The sequence below is a fragment of the Ctenopharyngodon idella genome, chromosome 20 (genome assembly GCF_019924925.1).
Source record: "Ctenopharyngodon idella isolate HZGC_01 chromosome 20, HZGC01, whole genome shotgun sequence".
Classification (NCBI taxonomy): domain Eukaryota; kingdom Metazoa; phylum Chordata; class Actinopteri; order Cypriniformes; family Xenocyprididae; genus Ctenopharyngodon; species Ctenopharyngodon idella.
In genome coordinates, this window is record NC_067239.1 from 32,628,262 (window position 1) to 32,643,509 (window position 15,248).

Consider the following 15,248-nt stretch of genomic DNA (forward strand, 5'->3'; position numbering starts at 1 on the left):
GTTATATTTGGTATATGTCAAGGACAGCTAACTTCCAGACTACTACAAATCTACTTTCCATCATTGAGGCCCATCGTCTTGGAGAACTGTATTGGTTTTCAATGTTCTAGAGACGTAATTTAAAGAATCCCATTCAGTACCATTATACAATTTTTATAAGCTTTTCTTGCATGTGCTCCTGATCTGACAATGCAGTACAGTACGATTCGGGATGGTAAACCCTGATCCGGCTTGTGTTTCCACCGCCAACATTAGCCTTACTTGATAGGTGTGTATGCCGGAAAGTAGCGATTGATGTCATTCTCGCGTGAAGAAAGCAACAATGGAGGACATACAGCAGATCTTAGTACATTGCTGCGTTCTGACATTGTGTTGCAACAGTATTGTTTCATCTGTATATTTAAAAAATGGCACCTTGTGTTATTGCCCTTGTAGCACACACAAGTGTTGATTCTGAAAAGCAATTAACATTCTGCAGTGAGTCTAGCTAGGTACTACTGTAGCCCCTCTAGTTCGCAACTGCCCGCTCCGAGCGGGACGGGATTGGCTTTTCAGAGCACCTCTTGAGTTCAGGGGAGTGAGGTTTACACACACAGCTCTTACTAGCCTACGTCTGTTAAGCCCGGAACACAGCAAGCTGACGTTCGGCCGTCGGGCAGTTTTTGTTCGTCGGACAGACTAAGTTTTCCACACCGTCAGCTGAAGTTGGCTTTTCTCGTCTGCTTTTTTCCAGCCGATTCGGTGTCGGAGCTCGCCGGTCCGTCGGGCCATTCTGATTGGCTGTTCAGCTACTGCCACCTGCTGGTACGGAAAGGCATTTCATCTTACGCAGGCGCAGAACGGACGTGCTACTTGGCCGTCGGCTGTTGAGTGTGGGTTTGGTGTGTCAGGGCAACTTTGGACCCAGACGCTGCCGATGTGAGCCAACCCCACAGTCTGCTTTCGACGACACTAGTTCGTCGGTGTCGGCTTGGTGTATTCCGGGCTTTACACTAGGTACTCCAACGGAAGGGTCCCAAAAATTGGTACGGTTCGGTATTTTGGTACCATTCATAACTTCTCACAATCGAAAATAATTAAACGAGCCATAAGGCAGGGGGTTTTCAAACTAGGGTCTGTGGAAGAGTTTAGAGAGAATATAAATAATAAATACATTAAAAACATTGGATAAAAGTTAATGGATGCATAAAACTTAAATCGAACTTGCTTACTTTAATTTAAAATTTAAGTGATACAGAACAGTACTGTAGTGAGTAAAAGGGGAATTTAGTGTAAGTTTAACAGATTTTCCAAATAATACTTTAAATTGGTATAGTATGAAATATAGTATAATGTATTGCTGTCTTTTAAAGTTTAGGATGGGCTGTCCAACTCCTACTCCTACTAAAGCACCTGTCAATCATATTAATAAAAAAACAGCCAATGCAGCTTTTCGTATGCCACCCTCTGATGACCCAATTATGCATCATTACTCGTGCGGTGGGCCGCCGGAGGGGACATGCCTATAGAGTGCCTGACTCACTCCAAACACAGACCAGTGACACTGAAACTATAGCCAAAAAGGAAAAGTTCGTTTGGGATTAGATTATTTTAAGCAGTTACTTGTTTGTAACGTCATTTAATTAAACGTCTGTTCAGTGGATGATCAATTAAAATGCAGTGGACTTCGGAGGCAGTTCGCGCGTGCAGCGGATGGACGTAGCGCGCGCGCGGTGTTCTGATGCGCGCGCAGCGGCTCCGGCTCACTCTCCGCCCGCTAGACATGAAGAGATTCATCGGTGTGTCGCAGCTGGCCGCGTTCCTGCTCTACTTCCCTCTTGTACAGGTAACTATAGTGTTCCTTACAAAAGTTACTACAGTTGTTCAAGTCAACGGGCTTAAATGAATATGATCTTGTTTAATTTCTGCAATTAAATGTAACTGCTTTGGTTATGGTTGTCAGTGATCATAATTTAAAGTAACTCTGCTATAAGGAGGTGATGCATTTATGATCAGCTAGGTATTGTAAGGTATAATTCTGCTTTGTGAGCTACTTGTTGTTTATGCAAATGAACCCAGCAACCAAATTGCACTGGAAATCTCTGTGATAAACGTGATGCTTCAAATCTGAATGTTTTACAATTGACCATCATCACTATTACACTAAATTTGTGACTGCATAATATGTTTAATCAGTCAAGAATAAAGCTTAGCATTCTCTTTCCATCCTCTTAAAGCACTGGATACTTTGACAGTGCTGTCTATTAAACTATACACACTTAAAAATAAAGATTATTTATTGGCATTGATGTTTCCATGACGAACCCTTAACATCTGTGGAAACTTTTCATTGCTCTTCATACTGAAAAAAGGTTCTTTAGATTATGAAAATGTTCTTAGACAAAAATGAACTGATCATTGAAAGGTTATTTGGGAACTAAAATGGTTCTTCTGTGGAATCCCTGTGAAAATCCCCTTTTGGAACCTTCAAAGTCAAACTTCATCTAGAAACCGGAACAAACCTTTAAATAAGAGGCCTGTCATTTATCAGAAGAGTATCTGACTGATCTTGAATCCAAACTTTCGCTCCGGTCCAGTGATTTGCCGTGGTGAACGTGCTCATTTGGCTCTTATCCTCCAGTGTTCAGTATCTGTGGCAATTAGGGAGCAAAACATTCCTGCTTTACAGACCGTCCTGAAGTATTTTTTCACGTCACACCAGTGAAAGTCTTGGGTTTGTGAAGTAATTAACTAATCACTGTAACAAAAGCTGCTTTGAAACAATCTGTAAAAAGGTTTTTAGAACATTCATTTGGGTTCCTGGTTGCATCATAAACAAAAGTGACACTAATTTGAAAAAGTGCAATGAAGATGATGTTTTTATGGTGTTTGACAGTCAGTTTCCGCACAGGTTCGGGACGGTGCGAGTGACTGATGAAGGCCTCATTACTCCTGGCTAAAGTTAGTTTGCGCCCCCTCTCGTCCCTCTCCTATAGAGATCTGAGACCCCGTGCGCCCTAATTAATGTACAGCTCCTGCGGGAGCCAAGCTCGCCCACTGACGGACATCCAGGGCCCTTCAGTCAGGCTCGGTTCAGTGCACAGAGACAACGGGACAATCTCATTCTGCAGCAGGAGCGGCTCCTGTGGGACGTGCCTTTCCCGGAGTCCGCGTGTTTCTGCACACAAATATAAAAATAAACTTCTGTGTGGCAACAGACTCAGTTTTATGTGTCTAAATGTACTTGGAAATGTTGCGCAAATTGACTATTTGAAGAGTTAGAAACTCACTAGCTAAAAATATGGCTAAAGAATAGCAATAGACTTTACATTTCTTAACTTTTTGGATACAAACACTGTTTTTTCTTTTTTTATTTAATACCAAGATGCATTTTAGCTTTATTTCTTGTTGTGTATTTGATGACTTTTGTATAAAAAATCATCAATCATTTTTAAAGAATTTCTTTTATGAAAACTGATTATAAACTTTATTTTATAAGCTTTATTAGTAACAATTTACAAGGTTCTATTTGTAAATTACATTAGTTAACATGAACTAACAATGAGAAAAATACTTCTAAAGCATTTATTAATCATAGTTCATGATTTTATAATGCATTTATTAAAATAAAAAATGTACATTGTTTTTAATATTACTTAATGGAGTTACTAACAATGAACAGTTGCATTTTTATTAACTAAAATTTACAAATATTTACAATTTGTTAATAATAGGCCTATTTTAATTTGTTACAGTATTAATAAATACTGTAACAAATGTATTAATCGTTGTTAATGTTAATCAACGTTAACTACTGGGACCTTATTGTAAAGTGTTACCACTTTATTATTATTATTATTATTATTATTATTATTATTATTAATGACCTTTTTCTTTAAACCTTTTTCTTTCTAGGTTTCTACCATTCTGGGCAGTTCCCACTCCAAAGGTAAAATAATTTCCCATGTAATTTTACAAGAAAAAAAGTTTGTGTTATTTTACTATTATTTATATACACTGTTAGAAAAAATGGTACAGTGCTTGTCACTGGGACAGTACCCTAGGGTACAAAAGTGAAAAGGTACATCTTTGTACCTTCTTACCTCTAAATGGTGCATATTAGTACTTTAAAAGTACATATTGGTACATTTTTACCTTTGTACCTAAGGGTACTGCCCCAGTGACAAGCACCGTACCTTTTTTTCTGACAGTGTACTATCATAGTTTTTTAAATACATTTTTATATTTGATATATTTTAGGTTTTATTTTAATTTGTAACATGCTTTTATCATTTTTATTTTTAATGTTTAATTTTTAATATTTTTAATAAAATGTTTAATTTCATTTTTAAATATTGCTATTAGGCTTTATCAGTTTTAGTTTTTATTTATTTAATGAATTTTAATTTTAGAGCTTCAACACTTCAGTTAGTTTTCCATCTAATATTTTTATTTTATTTCAATGAGCAAAAGCAAGAGTTGTGAATGGAAGCTTGTTTCTGCCACGGAATAAAACAATTTAAAAGATAATTGTGACTTTTTATCTCACAATTCTTACTTTTTTTTTCCTTACAATTGCGAGATGTAAACTCGCAATTGTGAGAAAAAAAGTCGCTATTACCTTTTTATTTTTTATTCAGTGGCAGAAACAAGCTTCCATAGTTGTGAATAGTTGCAGTGAGTGATAATGAGAGTGTTACGCAGTGATGCTGTTCCCGGAGACCTGGAGCCGCAGTCTGTGTCACTCCATGGAGCAGATGGTGGAGGTGGAACAGGAGTATCCCGGAGGCGTGGAGCACATGTTCAGTCCCGGCTGCGTCCCGCTGCTGCGCTGCTCCGGCTGCTGCAATGATGAGAAACTAGCCTGCATCCCTATCCGCACGCGCAACATCACCATTCAGGCAAGACCCTGCCGTTTCACCGCAGTATCGCAAATGGGCAAATCCCTCTCGTCACTGGAATCATGTTTGCTGTTACAGCAGCAGCAATAAAACTTTTTCTGTGGGAATCAAAAATACATTTCTGAAGAATCTCTATGCAGTGTTTGGCATGGTGATGGATATTATGATGTTGATATGTTTGGTCTTAGCGGAATAGATCTGCTGTGCTGCTGTTATTGCTGCTGCTGCTGCTTTTGTTGTTGTTGTTGTTGTTGTTGTTGTTGTTGTTATTGCTGCTGCTGTTGTTGTTGCTGTTGCTGTTGTTGTTGCTGTTGCTGTTATTGCTGCTGTTATTGTTATTGCTGCTGCTGTTATTGTTTCTGCTGCTGTTAGTATTGTTGTTGTTGTTGCTGCTGTTGTTGTTGTTGCTGTAACACCCGTTTCACACTGCAAGCTTGAGCGGTGCGTCAGCTTTACACCAGCATAACTACATCATCACTGCAGCTGCAGACACGCGTGACTGTTCACACCGGAAGCGTTTGTACAGCGTCACAGCAGCGCCTCCAAGATACATATAAAGTGAACATTTCTTTACAAAGACAACTATAAATTTGTTTTTTTAAGTTGGTAATTTATAAACTTGATAGTCTGGAAAGTTTGTTAACATGGGGAGTATAATATTTCCATGTAAACGTAAATAAATAAATAAATAAAAGCCTCGTGTCATCCATTTCTGCACACGAATGAGGTAAGCTTTGTGTTTACATCATCTGCCGCATACACATGTTTGCAAGACAGCAAACTCGGGTTTGATTTGGCTAGTGCAAGAGCCTATATACCTGTCTGTGTAATAACTGTAAGAATGTTTATATATCATATTTTCCGGCTAGTTTAGTTTTTTTATGATACACCATACTTTCATCCAAACTGAATAATTTAAAACAAGTTTATATGAGTAATTCTTCTATAAATATTTTTTATTCTTATTTTTCTTTTCTAACATAGTCAAATTCTTGTTAAAACACACTAGACATGCTTATTCTGTGCATTTTGAGTACTTTTTGTGTGAAATCATATTTATTTTGTCCATCAAAAGTGTGCTTTCAGTTTGAGCGTCAGCAGCGCAGCAACAATAGACTCTGCGCCGAAACCCTCGCTTCACTGCTGCTCACGCTTGCGGTGTGAAACCGGCGTTATTGCTGCTGCTGTTATTGCTGCTGTAGAGCTAACTTTGATTTGATTTGATATAATATATATTCCTTTAGGTTTAAATGTTAAATCTCCTGCTGTGTGTGTGTGTTTCCCATCAGCTGTTGAGAATCACTCCAGCGGAGAGGAGCAGAGAATATGTGCTGCTGTCCTTTCAGGAACACCAGACCTGTGAGTGCAGGTATGATCCCAATTTTGCATCTTTGCATCGCTCTTGCTTTTTATTTATTTGTCTAACTTACTTCCTGACTTCCAGGCCCAGACGACACCACTTGAGAAATCAACAGTGAGTATTGATTCCTTGATTTATTTCTTGCATCTAAATGACACAGAAAAACAACTTTCAGAATGTTCTTCCTCAGCAACCAGAGACGGAAGGGTAAACGCAGGAGGAGACGGAGAGGGAGGAAAGACAGGGATTGAGACGCTGCCGGTGTCAGGTGACTCTCTACTGCAGAAACACACTCACCTGAGCACTTACATCTGTCTTAGACAGTAAAGTTAGTCTTTTGTGAGTGTATCCGAGTGAAACGCTTCTCAAACAAGAACAAATGTAGGGTGGGGCTTGGTTTTGTCTGTGGGGAATTGATTGGATGGTTGTGGTCTGCAATTGGTGGATCTCATGTGAGTGACAGGTTGCCCTGCCTTGATTCAAGATTACGAGACACCTGAATTTAAAAATAATAATGATGTGCACAGATATTTTTTTTTTTTTTTAAATAATCCATTTATCGTGTGATCTGCTGCAGATGTGACGATCACTTTGGCTCCTTCATCATCATCATCACAAGCACTTCTGGACATTAGCGTGGACAGAACGGCCGGCGGTTTGCAGTTTGACACATATAACGATCAAGAAACATTTTTGTTTATTATATATTGCAATTACTATAATGAGTTGATCAGACACATCATCTATTTACAGGTATGTTTGGATTGTCATTGAGAAATGTGTGTAAGAATAAAGCTGCTCAGGCGTTATCAGGGAATACACACGTGAGCACATGTAAAATACTTTACCTTGGTGTTGCTCACGAGTTCAAAAGTCTGGTTTCTTTATGATAAAATTGTTTAAAAAAAAAGGCAATGGGGTCAGTCCTACTATTACTATAAAGTGCATGTTCATGTCCCCATCATATGTGTCTTAATATATTTTATAAAACAATAAACTCACAATATTTAAAGAAATAAATCAGATTTGTTTTATCAGAATGGACTGAGTGATTTCTGTTTGTCGTGTCTCCAGGTGCTGCACAATATGGAAGCCCATTTCTGACATTTAAGGAAAAAAATCATAGCTGCGTCCGAAATCAAATACTTCTCTACTATATAGTACATGAAAAACAGCATGCCAACAGAGTAGTATGTCCGAATTCATAAACTGCGTCCCAATTCGCATACTTATGCACTATTCTATGATGTTTTTAAGTATAAATAGTGCGAGTAGTGTGTTCACACTAAAAATTCCAAAAAGAAAAAGTACATTTTAAATACCCGGATGATGCACTAAATTAACGGAAAAAACGAAGTTTGGAATGATGGACACTTCATGCACTCAACTGTCGCAGCTTTAATTACGTAGCGGAGGGGAAGGGGCTGTCAGACTCCGATGCTAAATAACAAAATAACCTTATACAATTCACGCACTACATGGATGAGTACATAGTGCATAAGTACATAGTGTATAGTGTGTGTCGTTTGGGACGCAACTATAGTATTCGAAAAACAGTAGGCGAAGACTACTACTTCCGGTGAGATTCTGAAGTGTGCATACGATGGACACTTTACTATCCCATGAGGCCACGGGAGAAGATTTGTGAATGGAGTTGAAGGGACGTAACTGACACTGGTAGGTCATGTGACGGTAACAACATGGCGGATGTAGTACGTCCGAACATTCATACTACACGCATTCGTACTTTTTCAAAAGTCGTGAAGTAAATTCAAATTCAAATGTAATACCTACTCAACAGTACGCGATTTTGGACGCAGCTTAATCTTCTACGGTTGCATTATGGGATGGTAAAGTGTCCATCGAATGCGCACTTCAGAATCTCGCCGGAAGTAGGTCATCCGGGTACTTTTTGCCTACTGTTTTATGAATACTATGAATTCAGACATACTACATGCTTTTGTAAATCAGAATAATTACATAAAAATGTGAAATTACTGTAATGAGATGAAAAGTTGACAAAGAATTTTGACTTTTGAACTCTTTTCGAATATTTGTTTGATAATTTAGACTTTTTACCTAATAATATTGTCATAATTTCATCATAATATTGACGTTTTATGGCATAATATTTACCACAGCATGATTTTTTTTTTTCTTTTATATGGCAGAAACGTCCTTCCAAAGCACTAGGTTAAATTAAGCCCTTACATCTTTGTTAGCGTTACATAACACACCTGAATGTCAAAGATATTTGACTATCAGCAGTTTATATCGACACGCCACTCTGCGGTTGAACAGCATGTTCTCACGACGCCCAACGGTCACGTTTTATCTTTGAATGGTCGAGTCGACGACCAATGCGAGACGACCGTCGAGAATGACGCAACACGACAGCCCTGCCCACCACTTCCATAAAAGGAAAAGCCCCTAAAACAAAACAGACGTTATTCCCCCTCACGACAAGCCCCGCCTCCTGTGACAGGATTGGCTATTCGGAGCGATTTCGTATCTGTGATTGGCTTAGATCAGGAGTCATTCACGTACCCGCTAGCAACAGCTGGAGCGATGACGTCACGTCAAATAATTCACAGAGTAAATACAGCGAAACAACAAAGCGAACGCGCTGTTTTATGTTTAAAGTACACTTATTAAGGTAAATATTAAGGCTTTAACGTCCAGATAAAGTTGGGCAGTCCATGAGGGCGGGGCTTGTGGGGAATCTCGCTCAGGTCACGTGTACAGCACCGTGTAGCCGTGAGCGTGTTGTGCGTGACGGGGACGATCACTGAGTCTGACCGACGTTACGCGCCTAGAACACGGTAAGACGCCGCAGAACGAGCGCTGCACACTGTTATAATACATTATAACCTCCGGATCTGAGGAAACCTGCAAACATAGTCGCTGTTTATCCGTCTCTGGGGATTGATTCCGCTCCGGATGAAGTCACGGCCGTCGCGACACTCACGTAAGCTGTCGTATTCAACGACTTTGAGCAAAATGACCTTCTCTGAATGAATAAATGTTTCTCAGATAAAAGTTCGCATGCTTTTCTGGAGCAACTAAACGGCAATCCTGCTTTTAACGGTGTTGGTTTCTGTGCTTCAGGCTGCATTGAGATACGATTTGTGTGAATGCTTAAAGTTTAAATATGAAACTTCCGTGGAAACGTACTAGTACAATAAGTACAAATAAGCCCTTTGACAGGTAAAACGAGTGATTCTGACGACCCAGAGCTGCTGGAGATTAAACATGTCAGCTGGTTACGTCATGGCTTGGCCTGTGACGTCATGACGTTGGGCTTAAAAATAATAATAACAATGGAAATAAACCGTTTTAAAAAACAGTTTAAGACATTTTAAAGACAATTTTAGGTTTGAAAAATGTATTATTATTATTATTAATACAATTATTATTATTATTAGTGCTTGTTTACTTATCCTAATGTACCCCTTGGCTGTATTTGTAGCTCTTCAAAACCATATATTTATGTATAATTGATATATCAATTATACATAAATATATGGTTTTGAATATATGGTTATATGTGTGTGTATGTGTATATATATATATATATATATGTATAATGTCATTAATAATTTATAATCCTACCATTTGCTTGAATATATAAATATACAATGTTTAATGTTTGTTCAACGTTGATGTCAAATAAAAACATTGGCACGCTTTTGACTTAACTAAACATAAATCCTGTTTTTCCAGTTAGTTAAATTGTTTGAATACTTAAAGTAAAAATGTGAAACTTTAGTAGAAGGATTCAGTATCATAAATGTCATGACCAGAATGTCTGCTGTTTCAGGCTCAAACGGTGGAAGAGGATGAAGGATGAAGGTCGTATGAGAGCGATGGCCAAATTTAAAAACAAAAGGATGGAGAAGTCAAAGCCGGAGTCGGAGAGGGATTCAGGTTTCTCAGGTGTGTAATCGAGAGGATTGGATTCTTGTTCTGATTGTTTTCGAAGCAGTATTTGAGATCTGTGTGTGTGTGTGTGTGTGTGTGTGTGTGTTGGTAGACGGCAGCTCGGAGCATCTGAGTGCGATCGATCAGACGGACACGGAGGACTCGTCCCTCTCCAGATCGCAGGTGTCTCCGATGGCAGCGGTGGTGGGCGGAGCTCTGCAGGGCCTCTCACCAATGATCATCATGAACAATGTTGTTCTGAAACAGGTGAACGTCAGACCTGCCCCGAGGCTTTTACATTTCCTCTGAAGTACATGTGATTGAGTACCAGTTCATTTTGAACAGAAACTAATGACGCTATAAAACCAGAAGCATATGAGTTTGGTATTAGGATCAGTGTGTGTGTGTATATAATATATATATATATATGTGTGTATGTAATGCACAGATTTTTATGTATTTTTATGTCTGAAAAGTGTCATTCGGAAATATTTAATTAGTTTATTTCTGCTTTTTAACACAGTAACAACCAAATCTTTGCAATCATGCATAGGGTGAATTCAGGTTGATTGGGACACTTTTTGCCATTGAAGTGACTGGGGAAAGCGTCCCAATCAACCTGAATTCACCCATATGTATAATAATAACAACAAAAATCTGACAGTTTGTGTCATATCTGCATATAATTGATAGAAATAACACACTGAGTTTCTTTGAGACCCATTAAAATGTAAGACAGGTCAAAAACCTGATTATTGTCCGTCTCTAATTTGAATTTCAATTGTTTATTTGCAGTCTGGAGAAAACGCTCCGTCTCTGAAACCCTGGGCCTTCAGTCCAGCGGTGGAGGTGGTTCAGCAGCCTCAGGTCGTCTTCCTTCAACCCGTCGTCCCACAGAGAAGCGCCTCCGTGCCGAAGGGACACACTTCGAAGCGCCGCCGGCACAAGAAGTACCTCCCTATCCTCAAATCTTACCCCAAAATCGCTCCTCATCCTGGAGACAATCCGCTTAAGAGCAGCAGCAGCAGCTCCGCTTCCTCAGTCAAGAGTTCGTCTTCCTTTCACACAGATTGCGGTCAGAGCTCGTCCTCGCCGTTACCCGGCTCTCTTCCAGCGTCTGCTCTTCCGCACGACGCATCCGCCGATTCGGATACTACCAGCGTCGAACAGAGACCCGAATCCCCGGACGGCCGCTCCAGTTGTAATTCGCGTGGCATTTCCGACACGGACAACAAGATAAAGCGCTTCTGCAACACTTACAACATTCTCAGCAAGTCGGGGTTGCTGGACATCACGCTGCGCACGAAAGAGTTGATTCGGCAGAACCGCCGGACGCAGACGGAGGTGGAGCGGCTGCGCGAACACACGAACATGTTCATGGAAGCGCTGCAGACGGGAGACTCGGGGATCTGGAGCAAGCTGCAGATGAGTATGAACGAGGAAGACAAAGGGAAAGAGCGGACGCCACGTGATGAGGAGAACCGGGACGTGACTCCTCTGAAGTGACGGCATGTGCGTCGTACATGCAACTGTATCTTGAGGTCAAAACAATGATTACCGGTGTAGCTGTCCACTGTTAACAGACTATATGGATGTGCGTTCACTTTCTGACAAGCTTCAGCCTTAATCTAGTTCAGTGCATAAGCTGTTTACTCTCACTTCCTGCTGTAGTTTTCACCTCTTTTGTTTCACAGTTTTAGATGAATGAATTTGGACTGTGTCAGAAGGCCTCGTTTTGGGGATCATAGAATGCTAAACGAATGTGCAGAAGTGCAGATCAAGTATGTAGCTGGCAGCCGCTTCTCCTAGACTCTCACAGCAATTATGGTTAATTATGAAAAACGGATCGTTACGGACTGTCTGTGAAATGTGGGATCAGCTGCAGCCCTTCCCATCGTCTAACCCCAATCCTCCCGAAAGATTGTGTAGGAACTTTCGCTTAAAAAAACAAAAGTGAATTCAGACTCACAATATCCAGCTCGTATTTCACCGCAAAATCAAGAGGAAAACAAAAAAATAATTTACATTTGTCATAAAGAAAATGACGTCTGTTTTAGGATCATTAAGGCAAGACACTACAGGTGAATACGGTCAATGTTAACTGATATAATTCACACTGATTAATCACAGTACATTAAGACAATTGTTTTGTATTACAAGTTAGCAGTGCATGAACAAACAACAGTTTCGCCTGTAGTGTCTTGAGTTTTGGTCACATTGTGACATTATTTTATTACTGTATTCAAAATACCATTTTCTTTCTTTTGATTTGAAGGTGAAATATGACCGGCTCGTGCTCTGTGGCATAAATACATCTGTTTTTGATAAGGAATATGATGAATTGTTTTTATATCCGTTGTTTTGTTCTGATAGATCATCGAGCAGTGGCGTTTTAAATGTGATGTGATCATTTACTGATCTGACACTACTTCATGAGGAGCTTTGGACCAACTCAACCTGAATGTGCATTAGAGCTGCACGATTAATCGTTAAAGGATCGCGATCTCGATTAAACGCACATGTGGTCTTATTCCTAAATGACAGTGATTCAGCACTATGTCTATTAAAGCTTTAACAAGTACGATCAAACATTTAGATCTGTGTTCTGATCCAGAGAGAGCCGTTGTCGTGAAGAATATGAAACAGCTTCACAGTCTTTTCAACCACACAGTATCATTATTTCTGTCTTACAATCATTCAGATGATCACAGAAGTACTGAGATAAAAGTTTATAGTTCAGATATAAACACTGATGTCTACAGTAGAGATCAAAATAGAGTAAATCACCTTCCGAAAGTAACTTGATGTTTAAATATTGTATCAATGACGTTGTTACACCAGTAGGTGGCGACAAGAGACTTAAAAATGTATTTGTCATTGAATCCCTCTAGTGGTACTTTGAAGTCTTACAGCGATCAGTCTGCGCAGCACCGCTTAAAGTTGATCACTCCTTTTATGAGTGAGTCATTGAATCATTCATCCAAGAGATGAATTCAAAAACGCAGATTCATACAGTAATGAAACAAGTGAAGTCATTAGGCTTGTTCAAGATGCATCAGACCGTTCGGCTTATGAAATCAAAGTACCACGACGGCGATTCAAAAGCATAAGGAGTCGTATGGTCTCCAAACGCTCTTGCGGTACTTTTGATGTCATACGCCGATCGGTCTGCATAGCGCCGATGCATCTTGAACAAGCCTTTTATGAGTGAGTCATTGAATCATTCATCCAAGAGATTCATTCAAAAATGTAGATTCATCCAGTAATGAAACAAGTGAAGTCTTTATGAGTGAGTCATTGAATCATTCATTCAAGAGATTCATTCAAAAATGCTGATTCATCTAGTAATCTTTATGAGTGAGTCATTGAATCATTCACTCAAGAGATTCATTCAAAAATGCTGATTCATCCCGCAATGAAACAAGTCTTTATGAGTGAGTCATTGAATCATTCACTCAAGAGATTCATTCAAAAATGCTGATTCATCCAGCAATGAATCAAGTGAAGTCTTTGAGTGAGTCATTAAATCATTCATTCAAGAGATTTGTTCAAAAATGCTGATTCATCCAGCAATGAAACAAGTCTTTATGAGTGAGTCATTGAATCATTCACTCAAGAGATTCATTCAAAAATGCTGATTCATCCAGCAATGAAACAAGTGAAGTCTTTAGGGGCTCGCACACCGGACGCAAAATTCAGCGGTGCACAGCGCCGCGACACATCTTTAAAATTTGAACGCATTGTTTTCTATGAGTGTACGCATACCGGCGGCGACATTCGGCGCCTATCCGCAGCACCCAGCTACGACTCGGAAAACAACGAGTTCGAATTTTAAAGGCGTGTCGCGGCGCTGAGCTTCGCGTCCGGTGTGCGAGCCCCTTTTGAGTGAGTCATTGAATCATTCATTCCAGAGATTTGTTCAAAAATGCTGATTCATCCAGCAATGAAACAAGTGAAGTTTTTACGAGTGAGTCATTGAATCACTCACTCAAGAGATTAATTCAAAAATGCTGATTCATCCAGTAATCTTTATGAGTGAGTCATTGAATCATTGATTTAAAAAACGTAAGTCACCTGTTGTTTTGTTTAGTTGTCTGTTCAGAATCGTGATCTTTGTTAGATCGTGTATCCAGAATCGTGCAGCTCTAATATGCGTGGAGTTTTCCGACAGGAGCACAGTGGCAATCCTCTGATACCGACGTGATGAATGATCATATTCTCATTATCATCTTGCCTTACTTCATGAAGTTTCAGTGGCAGCTAACACATTACCACAAGTTCATCCAATCATGGCTTTACTTCCTTGTTTGGCATGTGTAGAATATGGATCATTTCAGCGGAAGCACAGAAAGGGTTGCTCATGTGTTGGTGTTTCCTGACTCTAATTGCCTTGCTTTAATGGCAGTCTAAGCTTTTTTAAACATACAGAAAACATTTTGTAGGCCAGCAGTTTTGATAAAGCTTTATACATGTTTTGCTGTGTGTAAGAAACCAGAGCGCATTCAACATCATGAAATGCATTTTTGATTACTCCAATCTGCTACAGCCGTTTCAGTGACTTTGGAAACATTGCGTTTGTGTTTTGTTGCTCTTATTACTGATTATTTGTTGTTCCTGTATTTTGTAAGTAAAATAATAATATGCCATTTTGTGTATGAAGATGTAGTTTTGTTATTTTCCTTTGCTGTTAGGTAATCCTTCCGGATAGACGTGTTGTGTGCAGTAGAGCAGAACTGTGAAGGGTTGTTGTGTTGTTATAACAGCTCAATCTGGTGCTTTTACATTAATAGAGCATTAGATACACTTACAAACGTATGGCCTGATCTACATAATCGCTCTGGAAATTCATAAAGAAACGTGCAAAACCAAAACTGTGGCCAAATGTTCGCATTACTCATTTACTGATTCTTTGGGGGGTTTGTTAGTCTTTTTTATTATTTCACACTTTAAAACATGGATTACTGAATACTACACTGTCAAACATTTTCATGTCATAAAGTTATTAAAATAATTTCAAATGTCAAACGAGTCCCTGTATTGCATTTCTCACAGAAATCATGAAGACCTACTTATTTATCATATTTCTG

General features: G+C 39.3%; 2 protein-coding genes across 3 annotated transcripts; both read left to right on the forward strand.

Annotated features, from left to right (window-relative positions):
* Positions 1-1,271: 1,271 nt before the first annotated feature.
* pgfa (placental growth factor a) lies at positions 1,272-7,284 on the forward strand. The gene is made up of 7 exons (XM_051874343.1): positions 1,272-1,825; positions 3,895-3,928; positions 4,684-4,880; positions 6,170-6,249; positions 6,325-6,354; positions 6,431-6,508; positions 6,818-7,284. Exons 1-6 carry the CDS (start codon positions 1,721-1,723, stop codon positions 6,489-6,491), a joined length of 507 nt encoding a protein of 168 aa, XP_051730303.1. The 5' UTR covers positions 1,272-1,720; the 3' UTR covers positions 6,492-6,508; positions 6,818-7,284.
* Positions 7,285-8,821: 1,537 nt separating this feature from the next.
* On the forward strand, positions 8,822-15,186 carry cipcb (CLOCK-interacting pacemaker b). 2 transcript variants are annotated; one of them, XM_051874330.1, is made up of 4 exons: positions 8,822-9,062; positions 10,061-10,176; positions 10,274-10,428; positions 10,957-15,186. In XM_051874330.1, the coding sequence occupies exons 2-4, from the start codon at positions 10,080-10,082 to the stop codon at positions 11,665-11,667; spliced, it is 963 nt and encodes a 320-aa protein (XP_051730290.1). In that variant the 5' UTR covers positions 8,822-9,062; positions 10,061-10,079; the 3' UTR covers positions 11,668-15,186. The 2 variants fall into 2 exon arrangements, with proteins under 2 accessions (XP_051730290.1, XP_051730289.1); XM_051874329.1 differs by having other exon boundaries at positions 8,823-9,208.
* The last annotated feature ends 62 nt before the right edge of the window (positions 15,187-15,248 follow it).